The sequence below is a fragment of a genome, unplaced genomic scaffold (assembly GCF_019419815.1).
Source record: "Pyrus x bretschneideri cultivar Hongxiangsu unplaced genomic scaffold, Pyrus_bretschneideri_v1 Contig32, whole genome shotgun sequence".
Lineage (NCBI taxonomy): Eukaryota > Viridiplantae > Streptophyta > Magnoliopsida > Rosales > Rosaceae > Pyrus > Pyrus x bretschneideri.
In genome coordinates this window covers 4,212,918-4,224,894 of record NW_025999635.1, presented here as the reverse complement: position 1 = coordinate 4,224,894, position 11,977 = coordinate 4,212,918, and the positions used below count along the sequence as shown (strand labels likewise).

General features: G+C 38.1%; 3 protein-coding genes across 4 annotated transcripts; 2 read left to right on the top strand and 1 right to left on the bottom strand.

Annotated features, from left to right (window-relative positions):
* Nucleotides 1-137: 137 nt before the first annotated feature.
* On the top strand, nt 138-2,576 carry LOC103952749 (hexose carrier protein HEX6-like). Of its 2 annotated transcripts, XM_048590725.1 has the most exons (3): nt 138-712; nt 812-1,257; nt 1,356-2,576. In XM_048590725.1, exons 2-3 carry the CDS (start codon nt 856-858, stop codon nt 2,430-2,432), a joined length of 1,479 nt encoding a protein of 492 aa, XP_048446682.1. In that variant the 5' UTR covers nt 138-712; nt 812-855; the 3' UTR covers nt 2,433-2,576. The 2 variants fall into 2 exon arrangements, with proteins under 2 accessions (XP_048446682.1, XP_009362698.2); XM_009364423.2 differs by having other exon boundaries at nt 138-1,257.
* A 1,428-nt stretch (nt 2,577-4,004) lies between these two features.
* On the top strand, nt 4,005-8,061 carry LOC103952750 (uncharacterized Rho GTPase-activating protein At5g61530). Its single transcript, XM_009364424.3, has 10 exons — nt 4,005-4,136; nt 4,810-4,926; nt 5,017-5,267; nt 5,503-5,565; nt 5,654-5,672; nt 6,463-6,561; nt 6,687-6,764; nt 6,862-7,106; nt 7,206-7,368; nt 7,503-8,061. Exons 2-10 carry the CDS (start codon nt 4,863-4,865, stop codon nt 7,640-7,642), a joined length of 1,122 nt encoding a protein of 373 aa, XP_009362699.2. The 5' UTR covers nt 4,005-4,136; nt 4,810-4,862; the 3' UTR covers nt 7,643-8,061.
* A 59-nt stretch (nt 8,062-8,120) lies between these two features.
* Nucleotides 8,121-9,277, bottom strand: LOC103952841 (transcription factor DUO1-like). The gene is made up of 3 exons (XM_048590789.1): nt 9,078-9,277; nt 8,658-8,865; nt 8,121-8,625 (listed from the first exon to the last, which is right to left on the bottom strand). Exons 1-3 carry the CDS (start codon nt 9,275-9,277, stop codon nt 8,137-8,139), a joined length of 897 nt encoding a protein of 298 aa, XP_048446746.1. The 3' UTR covers nt 8,121-8,136.
* Nucleotides 9,278-11,977: the final 2,700 nt, after the last annotated feature.

Below are 11,977 nucleotides of genomic sequence, written 5' to 3'. Positions count from 1 at the left end.
GCGAGCCCTCAAATTCTAGTATGTGGAGTTCATGCTAGGAAGTCGAGTGATGTGGGAAGCATGCCAAGGTGCCCGACTCGCACACATTTTTTTTCTCCTTCTGCACATTCTCTGTTTATTTTTATTCTTGGTATTAGTTCCGAGTCTCTCTTACCGTAAATGAAAGTAGTTTTGAAATCACTTTGTAAATATGAGAATAATTAATTAGTTTAGCATATGCTATTAATACTAATAATTAAGTAACAATACTGTATTATCTATAAACCAAAAATTACAAAACATGTACACATTAATCATGCATTATACCGTCATTTCCGGCGACATCCAGACTACCATACCCAGTAGCCCCGGCAGGGTACCAACGGTTGGCAGCGGTTGACAAGTTTAAGTGCTTGGGATTAATGGCAAAGCAGATATTAAAGCAGCAAAAAAGAGTGATTAAGTACAAAAGGGTTTGTTAAACCAGGCAATGGCAGCTGAAGAGTGGCCAAACAGGCGCTTAGCTTTCTTCACAGTTCAGACAAATGCTTATGGTCCTGCCTGAAGTTGTCTGGTAGCGGTAGTGATTGCAGCCACTGCCTACATATTCCGCAGAAGTCCAAAACCATTTGTTGACTATACTAGTCAAGTAAGGCTGCTCTTGCAGACGTGGTTAGGCCAAGAATTTGTGCTCCGTAGATTATAGTGGTTTAAAATACCGTAGGAAAACGGAGTAAGACTGCTCTCTATATTTCCATTCTCTTAGTAAAATTTACAACTTTGAGTTCTGTCTTCATATCTCTGTGTGTGAGCTTGGAAGAAACAATGGCAGTTGGGTTAGCGATAGCAGGCGAAGCCGGGCAATACAATGGCAGGATGACGCCGTTCGTCATCCTCTCTTGCATGATGGCAGCCATAGGAGGTGTAATTTTCGGCTACGACATTGGAATTTCAGGCGGCGTGACTTCAATGGAGCAGTTTCTTAAAAAATTCTTTCCTGAAGTAAACACTAAGATGAAATCGGACACCAAAATCAGCAACTACTGTAAATTCGACAGTGAACTGTTGACCTCCTTCACATCCTCACTCTACATAGCTGGTCTTGTAGCTTCCCTTTTTGCCAGTTTGGTCACAAGGGCTTACGGCCGCAAGCCTTCAATCCTTGCCGGTGGAGCTGCATTCCTTGCCGGCTCAGCTCTAAACGGCGCAGCTATGAACATCTACATGCTCATCCTCGGCCGCTTATTGCTTGGAGTTGGTATTGGTTTTGGAAATCAGGTAGTACTTTTTGCCCCCAACATTAATCATATAAACATACCCTATTTGATGTTTCTATTTTTCGTGTTACTTGTGTAATCTGTGTTTGTGTTGTGCAGGCTGTTCCATTGTACCTTTCGGAAATGGCACCACCAAAATACAGAGGAGCAATTAACAATGGCTTCCAATTTAGCGTCGGCATTGGCGTATTATCAGCTAACCTCATCAACTACGGCTCTGAGAAGATCAAAGGTGGTTGGGGGTGGCGAATCTCCCTAGCCATGGCTGCAGTCCCTGCTTCAATGCTAACACTGGGCGCATTTTTCCTTCCCGAAACACCTAACAGCCTAATCCAGCGTAGCACGGATCACCAAACAGCCAAGCAAATGCTACAACGTATCAGAGGTGTCGATGATGTCCAAGCAGAACTCGATGATCTGATCAAGGCAAACAGCATATCGAAAAACATCAAACACCCTTTCAAGAAAATCCTGGAGAGAAAGTATAGGCCTCAGCTTGTGATGGCAATAGCCATACCATTTTTTCAGCAGTTGACAGGGATCAACGTCATATCCTTTTACTCCGCCATACTTTTTCGAACAATTGGGTTGGGAGAAAGCGCTTCGCTCTTGTCCGTTGCCATGACGACTGGAGTGGTTGGTACAAGCTCAACATTCGTATCTATGCTTATCGTAGACAAATTTGGGCGAAGAGCGTTGTTTTTAGCTGGTGGGATTCAAATGTTGGTGTCACAAATTATGGTGGGAGGTGTAATGGCAGCTCAGCTTGGTGATCGCGGCGGAGTGAGCAAAGGCTATGCCTATTTGGTGCTGGTTTTGATATGCATTTATGTAGCGGGATTCGGGTGGTCATGGGGGCCGCTCGGATGGTTGGTTCCGAGTGAGATTTTCCCGTTGGAAATTCGATCAGCGGGACAAAGTATAAATGTGGTGGTGAACTTTTTGTTCACTTTCATTGTTGCTCAAACTTTTCTAGCAATGCTGTGCCACTTCAAGGCTGGGATTTTCTTCTTTTTCGGGGGTTGGGTGGCGGTGATGACGGTGTTTGTGTACTTGTTTTTGCCGGAGACAAAGAATGTGCCGATCGAGAAGATGGAGATAGTGTGGCAGGAGCACTGGTTTTGGAGGAGGATTGTGGGGGACTCTAGCAAGGACACCAAGATGGAAGCTCCTTGATGTACTTATAACGAAGATCAATGAATTGATTATACCACTTTATAACTGTAGCACACGATAATTTTTCATTGTTCTACTAATTTCTAGTAATTTTGAAAAATAAATTAAATTAAATTAACATAAATAAACAGTGATTTACGAGTATGTCTTCATTGTTTTTATTATTCAATGTTATGTTACAAATATTCTTTTTTTTTTAATATTAACCATTTAGTTTCATATCATTCAATACTAAATATTAAAAAATGTTAAAAATTCAAGGTTTAAATACAACAACAATATTATTTGTAAGCGATAGGTCTTATGTTCGATTTCCGTTAAGGACAAATTTAAATCACATCATTGCTAACCTATTGTGAGGTTGAGCCAACTCTCTCACCTTGTTAGTATAAATAATATCGTTTGTTAAAAAAAAAAAATACAACAACAATAACAACAAAACATTATTCCATTAAATGACCATGAAGAGAGAAGAAGATGAACATGAGAAGATTAACTGAGAAGAAGATGGAAGAAGATTAACAACAAAAGGTGAAGATAAAAGAAGATGGATAGAAAAAGTAAACGTAAACAAAAATTAATTTTTGACTGTTCAATTTTCGGTAGGATCTTGAGAGGATCCTATTCCTTTACTTGATCATCTCCAACCTTTGGGTTAAAACCTAAAATTTTTAACCTAGAAAATTTCGGGTTTAACCATAAACAATTTTTCTCTTTCAATGCTTTTGGGTTAAATTTTTTGCTCGAAAGTGTTAAAGAATGAATTTCGGATTTTTTTTTCTTAAAGTAACTTAAAAAAAAAAATTATGTAGACTATCATAATTTAATTTTATGAACATTTTAACCTAAAAAAATTTAGATTCCGATAAATATTAAAAAATCTCTAAATCAACACCATGAAACTCATGGAACACTATGAAAGAATATGAAACATATAAAATATTTTTTTTATTTATTTTAGCAGTTAGATTTAAATTTGGAACGTTAAATTTGTTATTTTTTTATCGTTGGATTTGATCATGTTCGGTTTTAGCCTTTAAATTCAATGAATTTATAAATATAAAACTAAAAAAAACACACATATATAATAAGTTAGCTCCACTGATCCAAGGAAATTCTGGACTAAATTTGTCTTAGAAACGAGTTGAAATAAGTAGGTCCAAACATTACCTGATATGAGCAGGTTGACTTTTCCAGCTTTCTTATTTATTGCCAACCGTTTGATTGATTCCCTCAATCCTTACCCCTGATTTTACGGAGTGGGGCCCTTGACACAGGCAGTTTGATTAAAAAGTTGAACATTCAAGGATTAAGGTGGGGACAGGGGGAATGTTAATCTCAGTCTACTTTCAACAAAATAATACGTTAATCTCAGTCTTAACTTTAAACTTTAAACCAAACAAAAGTGTTAATCTCAGTCTGCGCACGCGACGGTTATATCAGTTAAAAAACCTCCAGGATCACCCGCGGGTCCTAGTCCGACTTGTTCGCCAGTTAGAGCCTACGTGGCGTCATACTATTCGTCCGCCTACCCCGCTGAATGCCCAACCAATCGCAGACAAGCGCCTTTTTTTGAATTTTCTAGAGAGGACGACTTTCTCTCTCCTCTCTCTAAAAAGAAGGGATTTTTCTATTTGCAATTGTGCAATTTTCGCCTTTCAGCTGCTTCGCTTCCAGCTTCCTTGATCAGCAAGCCCCAACGAGGTAATCTTCTCTCGAATTTCACTGATTAAAACTGGCGTTTTTGTTTGTTTTAATTGGTGGAAAAGTAAATTAAAATTTTATTCAACTACTGCTGTATTAGTACTATTTTTCTTTTCAATTTGTAATTAAAATTTTAATCAGGTTGATTGATGTTGATTTGGCCAATTTTTATATGTAATTAGTAGGAACTGGGTTTTGATAATTGGATAAAATTTGATGAAAAAGGATTAATCTTTAGACGGATTACAGTGAAAGAGAATTGATCCGGGCTGATTGGCCGAGTTGAGATCATAATTTTTTTAATTTTAAGTTGAGAAATTTTGTATTTGGGATTGATGGGGGGAGGGGATTTGACTTTCTTTCATTTTCTCACCAACCAAACAGTTGACTTAGAAAGATTATTGTTTACGTTGATTTATTGGAGTAAAGGGAAACTTTGATGATTTATTGTTTAACTTGGTTTTCGAGTTCGTGTTAACAAATGGATTCAAGAGACTTACTGCCTGTGAAATCGAAGCTGGTTTCCTTCTTATATATACCTTAGTTTTTCTTAGCGAAAGCGGGAAACCGTTGTGATTTGTTGTAATTTTTTTTCTTGAATTTGTAGAACCTCTGAAAAGTAGTGTCCTTCGATCTTCTTTGACATATTTTTTATCTGTTCCCTTCAAAGCAGGCTGAACTGGTCATTGCCTTTATAATTTGATTCTGGTCTCTGCAACTGCTACAATGGCTTTCCCGTTCTCACCCCCCATCACACAAGAGGCAGCTACCGATTTCTTTTCATCCTCAGGTACTTTCCGATTACACCGTTTTTTATTGTTTAATCATTTTCTAAGAAAAAGATTGGTGTTTGACTATAGCCAACTATGTTTTAATGCAGGGGTGAAGATGAAAGAAGCTGGAACATTTGTTGGAGAGGTCACTAAAGATGCAAAAGTGAATGTTGCTGATGTGGCAGAACGAGTTGGGTCCATGTTCAAAAGTCGATGGGCGATTCTTCAGCAACCAGCTACAAGACATGCTGTGCAGGAACGCCTTATAACTGCTGCTGCGACAACTGGTACGTTGTTTAGGAAGGGCTTATCAGAGACAAAGGAAAAGGTTTCTGTTGGGAAGATAAAAGTTGAAGAGGTAAACTGGCTAGAACTTTGTTAGGCGATAATGATTCATATCCAACTTGAACTTAGACTGACGTCACTGAACGTATGGTACTATTTTTCTGTTTCTTTAACCCCAACGGTGAATGCAATTGATCGTAAAGACTTCTGGTAATGCTCCAGAGCTTGACAATCTAAGTGTGCGCCTAGAGCATGTTTTTTAGTTGAACTCATCACTGACACATTTGAAATGGTGATTTTTGTTTCAGGTGGCAAAGAAGACTGCCCAAAAGAGCAAAACCATTTTGAGTGATATCGAAAGATGGCAGAAGGTATAGAATTTTGAAACAATTGTTACTTTTCTTTTTCTTCTTTGTTATACACACTTTGAAAGTCTAATCTTGTTCTTTTCATTTTCAGGGTGTTGCAAGCACCGACGGTAAGTTTCTTGAATTTTCTACACCCTCCATATACTTTTTTGCCTAGCATCATTAATTGTAGGGGTGTGCTATCCACACACCCCTTTTTACTTCATACACACTCTCTTAATTTGCGGCTGTCGGATCGACTAAATTAAAGAAGATCGAAGATCAAAGCACAGAAATTAACAAGGGGTGTGTGAGAAGTAAAAAGGGGTGTGTGGATAGCACACCCCTAATTGTAATATTTGGATAACAGCTTTTTATCTGTGAGATTTACAGTGTTAAATTGGGTGGAATTTGAAACTGAGATACTGTACTACATTTGATTTCGAGGGTTATAGTGGGGATTGTTGAGGATCTGTGGCTTGTTTGGCTGTTCGGTTACTTCTTCTCCAATGACCCATGTCTAGTTTTTCTCTGGAATCAACAAGCAAGGAATATACATATTAATTGTAGGAGATGAGATAGTGGGTAGCAGTTAGTGCTGGTGGACGAAGTTGGGATTGAGGAAACTTTGGAAGCTTTGTTTCTTTGACTCCTAATAATATTACACATGACCTTCTGTTACACGGGGTTCCCCCTAAAATGTATTTGTACTTATAGCTGTAAGGTGAAATTTGTAGCTGAGAATTTATAGAAAATGACTCAGGTTTTTTATAGTTAGCATTGTTTGAAGAATGGTGAAATTCTGGATCCTCTGCATCTCCCCAATTTGGTGGTTTGTGTGTCAAGATAAACTGTATCAGGATGGTAGTTGCTTTTAATCTTGGGCTAAATGGTGATAGTTATTAAAAATTTTATTTTCAGTTTTTGGAGTTCCGATTGAAGTTGTTGTGCAACGGCAACAATCTAGTAGGCCCATTCCTCAAATTTTGGTCAGATGTGCAGATTATCTCATATTATCAGGTACTCTATAGTCTGTTCTTCTCTAATTTATACACTTCTGGTGCATGTATGATCACTTACACATATATTACTTTGATTTCCTTTGCAAGCATGATTAACTTGTTCGTGATGTTTTTGACTCCTAGGACTAAATACACCATATCTATTTAAAGGCGAGGGAGATAGAAAAGTCATTCACCAACTGGTTTCACTGTACAACCAAGGTATATGAAGTGTGTATAATTTCTTTTTATTTATTTATTTGAAACATAATTTTCTTAGTTCTATTTAGATGACACTAATCTAGTGTTGTAATATCAGATTCAAATGCACCATTACCAGAGGGTGTAAACCCAATTGATGTAGCGGCTCTAGTCAAATGTTACCTAGCTACCCTTCCTGAGCCACTAACCACATTTGAGCTTTATAATGAGATCAAGGGTGCTCGATCCAGCATACATGCGATGAGAACCATGCTCAGGAGGCTTCCTACAGTCAACTACACAACCCTAGAATTTGTCACTGCATTACTGTTCCGTGTTAACCAGAAGTCAGTTCTTAACAAGGCAGGAAGCATCTCTCTCTCTCTCTGTTGTATGCATGGCGGGTTGTTCATAGCCTGAATCGTTGATAAGCTTGCTTAAATAGTTGTTTACTGTACACAGATGAGCACCCAAAGTCTCGCGATGGAGATTGCCCCTGTTATAATTTGGCAGAAGGGTATGACACAGGACCTATACAGGAAATATTGGAATCAACCTTCAAAAGGTCCTTCCAGGAAGAACTTGGATCCTGAGCCTACTTATACTGCTTGGGACATGCTTTCTGGTGAGCGGTTCTTCATTAGCAACCTATTTCTATTTTAGAGAAATTATACGAACTAAACAGGTGTTATATTGTTGGTTTTTTGAAAGAACATATTCATTTCTTTTGCATGTAATTTTTTTTTGTTGTGGATTCAGATGAAGGTGATGCTGTAGATGATTCCATCCCCTTGGATGATGGCATACCCATGGACTTCGGCGCCATTGAGGTTGTCCAGTGTCTCATGGAACATCACAATGCAATTTTCACAGATGCTAATGAAACAATCTGGAGATGACACAAATTCCTTAGGCAGTCCTACTGACTAACGCTTTGAGACTGAAACCAGATCTGGCTGAGACGATAATTACAAAGTAGAAGAATTTATGACCTTTGCCAGTCCTACGAAGGTTCAATATTTCGAGTTGGAGCATGGTAGACCATGAATTGTTTGGTGCAGCTGTGAAAAAGCTTGGATTTAATACTGAATTGGATGTTGTGATTGGTTTTGGCATTGTTTTCTTACTTCGGGTAGAGTTACTATTAGGAAAATGTATTTCATCACCATTGATTATGTAAATTTCTTAATAAGATCAGTGAACACTGAGTTTATGGACTCAGGTTGCAGTATATTGGACTAGCACATTGTATAAAGAAGCGATTTTCGTCATGTTTAACAATTAAACAGAATATTTATTAAACAAGTTCCAATCTTCATTTCTAGTGTGTATCAAACATCAATCGTGTCCAAGAATTCATACGAAATAACCGTTGCACAAGACTCCCAGGAATTCATAACTCTGACGAGCTTGTAAGAGTTTCAAGATAATCAAGCATCTCAGGTGGGAATTCATCGAAGAAAATGTCAGGAGTCGAAAGGTCTTTAAGCTCTCCTAACTTGTTACCTTGAGCATTCTCCTCCAGTCCAAGAGGTGGGATCTCCTCCCCGAACATGTCCAGCAAGTTCAGAACGATAGGGTCCTGGTGAATTTCTTTGCATCCTGATAAAAACGAGAGGTCTAGTTGGGGTTGAGGAAGCTGAGACAAAGATAAGTGTGGTGGGAAATCAGAAGACGGGATCATATTAATTGGCGTGGCCTCAAGCATGGGCTGCTGCTCTGCTTCCACTTTCAGCAGTTGGTTTGCTTTCACCAAATCCGGTAGATCCACGATTCCCAACTCTTCAGAATTCAAAAAGGAATTGCTTGGATGAGAAGAAACCTGAGAATTCACAATTGTTAATTTGAAAAGGTTGTCTTGGAAATTTGAGAAAAATGCTACCTTACCTTATCCACTGGAAATTCATGATGCACAAGGCTCTTCCCTTTGTTTCTGGGGGAGTTTGAGAATGTCGATTTCTGCAGAATCCTCTCAAACCTCTTTCGCCGAGTGCTCCAGAAATTCTTCACATCATTGTCCGTTCTGCCTTGCAGATACGTCGCGATTTTCGCCCACTTGTTCCCGAATTGCGCTTGCAGTTGTATCACCATCCTCTCCTCCTCTGCAGAAAACTTGCATCCACTTTGTTGTAAAAGTTCAAGTTCACATTTTTTGTTAGCGTCAATCTTAAGCAAGAAAATACAGATTACAACTACTAAATTGCCAAAAACCCACCAATAATCAACAAAAACGTGAACATAACAAATTAATGAACACTCATCAACTGAACTTGCAAAAACTAATTAGTGTTTGAGATCTATATAATATTCGAAGGATTCGTAGGGCTTACTTACGTCTTCAAGTTCGGTCGGAGCTTATTAACCCATCTGAGCCGGCATGATTTTCCAGTTCGCGGCAAGAGTCCTTTGGATCGAATGGAGCTCCAGTCTCTAGGACCATTTCTCTTCACATGACTTATGAGCACCTCATCTTCCTCAGCAGTCCATGGACCTTTCCTGATGTATGCTCCATCGTTTTGCTTTTGCCTCGCCATTTTTCAACAAAATTAATCTCTCAATTCTCTTCACTCTGATGGGAAACAAAATTTTCTTCCGGATATTAATCGGGTTTCTTGGAAAAAAAATGAGATTATGGAATATGAACTTTTGAGTTCTGAGTTTTTTTTTTTAAAAAAATTCTCGAGCATGCTAGGGTTTGCATGCACATGGCGCATCTTATGAAACGTAACTGGTGAATTAAAGCTAGCCGTTGAATCAAAGTACTTAGATTGTGGGACCATTAAGGATCAAAGATGATGAAATTTGAAGGGCCTGATTACGGTGTTCACGCTTCTAATTGGTCATCTAAATTGTGTATGAAAAACAGGGAAAATTTTATCCCACTACCACGTAAAGACGGTTATGACGGTTAGTGGCAAGCACCCACCCCCGCCCTTTCTTTGCTTGTTCAAAATTGATGTTAAAATTACGTATATGTCCTCTTGTATGATTTGCAAAATTGCAATATCATGGATCACCGTTGGATGTGATCAAGATTTTGCTACAAGCGATTACTAGGGTTGGCCCCAAGGAGAGTCTAACACAGAACTCCGAGTGCATGAGTGAAAGCACAGTTTGTTGACTGCTTGCAGTGCTTGCAGGATCTTCTGAATATGCAGATGACGACGTCGGGGCTTGTGGTGCAACCGGAGATGGCGATGTCATGATGCGTTTCCTTCCACGGTAATGCAAAAAACACCTCTTGAACAATATTGGTCACCTTTGGTCCTGGTCTTACTTAGGTTCTTCTTTTGCAGCATATATTGCTGAAGGATGTCAATGTCAGTCAGCAACTACAAATCTTCGTACTTGAAATTAGGTTTTGCTCCGACAATACCAACAGGGTGACGATGGAATTATGAATTATTGCTATTGACTTGCCTTCTTAAAGCCTTAATCAAGAATTATATATAGTTTGTCTTAAATGTAAAGCAAAAGCAAACACTGTTATTAATCAAACCATGCCTGTTGGAAGCTTGTCAAGCATTATAAACTGGTTTCCGGCCTGGTGGCTTGTGTTTTAAACGTAACAAACCAATCCGATCCATCATTTTGCAGCGGCAGTATGTTTTGATGTGAAAACTTCTCTCGGTACGTAGTTTCTATGTAGGTTCATTCACCTGATATAAAGAACGCATTGTGCGTGTGTCGAGCAGGCTTTGTTTCTGTCTTGCCCTGTGTATTTTAAAAACACATCTAAATGAGCCCTTAGTTCCCAGTTCGCTCCTCTACTTAATCCGTTCACTTGTATTTAATGACTCTTAACAGTTCACTTTAAATGATTGAATTACAGTTATCAAGTTGTGGAGAGTATGAGATTAGGGATGGAACCTAAACTCGCTGCCAAGGATGCGATATCACGAATCAGGAGAAAATTCCCTGGTTTTGTTGGAGCTGTTTTTGCCATCGATGAGATGGGCGCGCATGCTAGAGTTTGCCACGGATGGACATTTCAGTACTCAGTGAGAAGCCCGGAGATGTAATAAACTCTGGCATTTTAGCTAAATTGGTTTATGAGATTGACATAATTCCTCACTTTGGTCCTTAATATTTGAAATCAATAGGAGTGGTTTTGAGCTTGTCCACAAATCACGATCAATCGTCGGTTATTCCGTGAAATTTTTTTGTTAAATAAAGACTAAAATGATAGTAATACTTTCAATTTAATAAACAATGAGTCAATCTTATAGACCATTTTGACTAAAAAAACCTTTTAAACTCCTATAACTTAACTCGCAATTTAATATACTCCACTTGATTGTAATATAGGTAGTGCATAGATCCTTTTTTGTTTGATGTTTTATCATGTTATGTTTTCTGAATAAAAAAGTTTTACTTTTGAGAAAAAGAAAAAGCTCAACAATTTAATTTGCAAATTTGTTTTACAGTATTTTGGACCAATCTAATATATGAGAAGAAAAATTTGACCTGGAATACAAAGAAAAGCACAATGCACAGACCAACAAACTTATCATTTAATCGTAAATATATTTTTTACCATATTTTATTGGTTGGATTTGGCTTCTTGCACTGGAGAGATTTTTCAGTATGCTTGGCACATAGAATAATACATCACGTGCCACTATATAAAAGATGAGATCTGTGTGTTAAAAAGTTAATAATTTAAAAAATAAAATTTCTCACCACTTATATAAAAACAAGTAGTATACCATTCGTATTCCTGTCACAATGAAAAATTTCTCTTTGCATTGACCAATAGGGGTGCAACTTGAGTTGGGCCGACCCGAATCCGCTCATATCCAACCCGACTTTAAATCCGAACAAGCGAATTCTTTTTAGTTATAACCTGTCTAAATCCAACCCAATTTCAACTCGTTCATTGATTGAGTTAGATTAGATTGATCATTTGCTCAACTCAACCCAATCTAACCCGATTAACCAAACCCAATTGGGTTGAGCTGTGCAACATGCTTCTCAATGACCTTCACGACTTACTGATATGATGCACAATTCGACTTGAAAAGGAATCATATTACGTTTATTCTGCTTTTCACATCTCATCATGTTGAACAACTTCCTTTATTAAATTAATATTGCAACTATTCAACCTCTTCTTGAGAGAGGGAGATTATCTGCCCTCTTGTTTGGATGCATTTTCCTTCTTTATCTATTTGTACGGTCACGGTTAAGCCACGTCAATATGTTATATTCCTATTATTTTTTGTCTTATTATC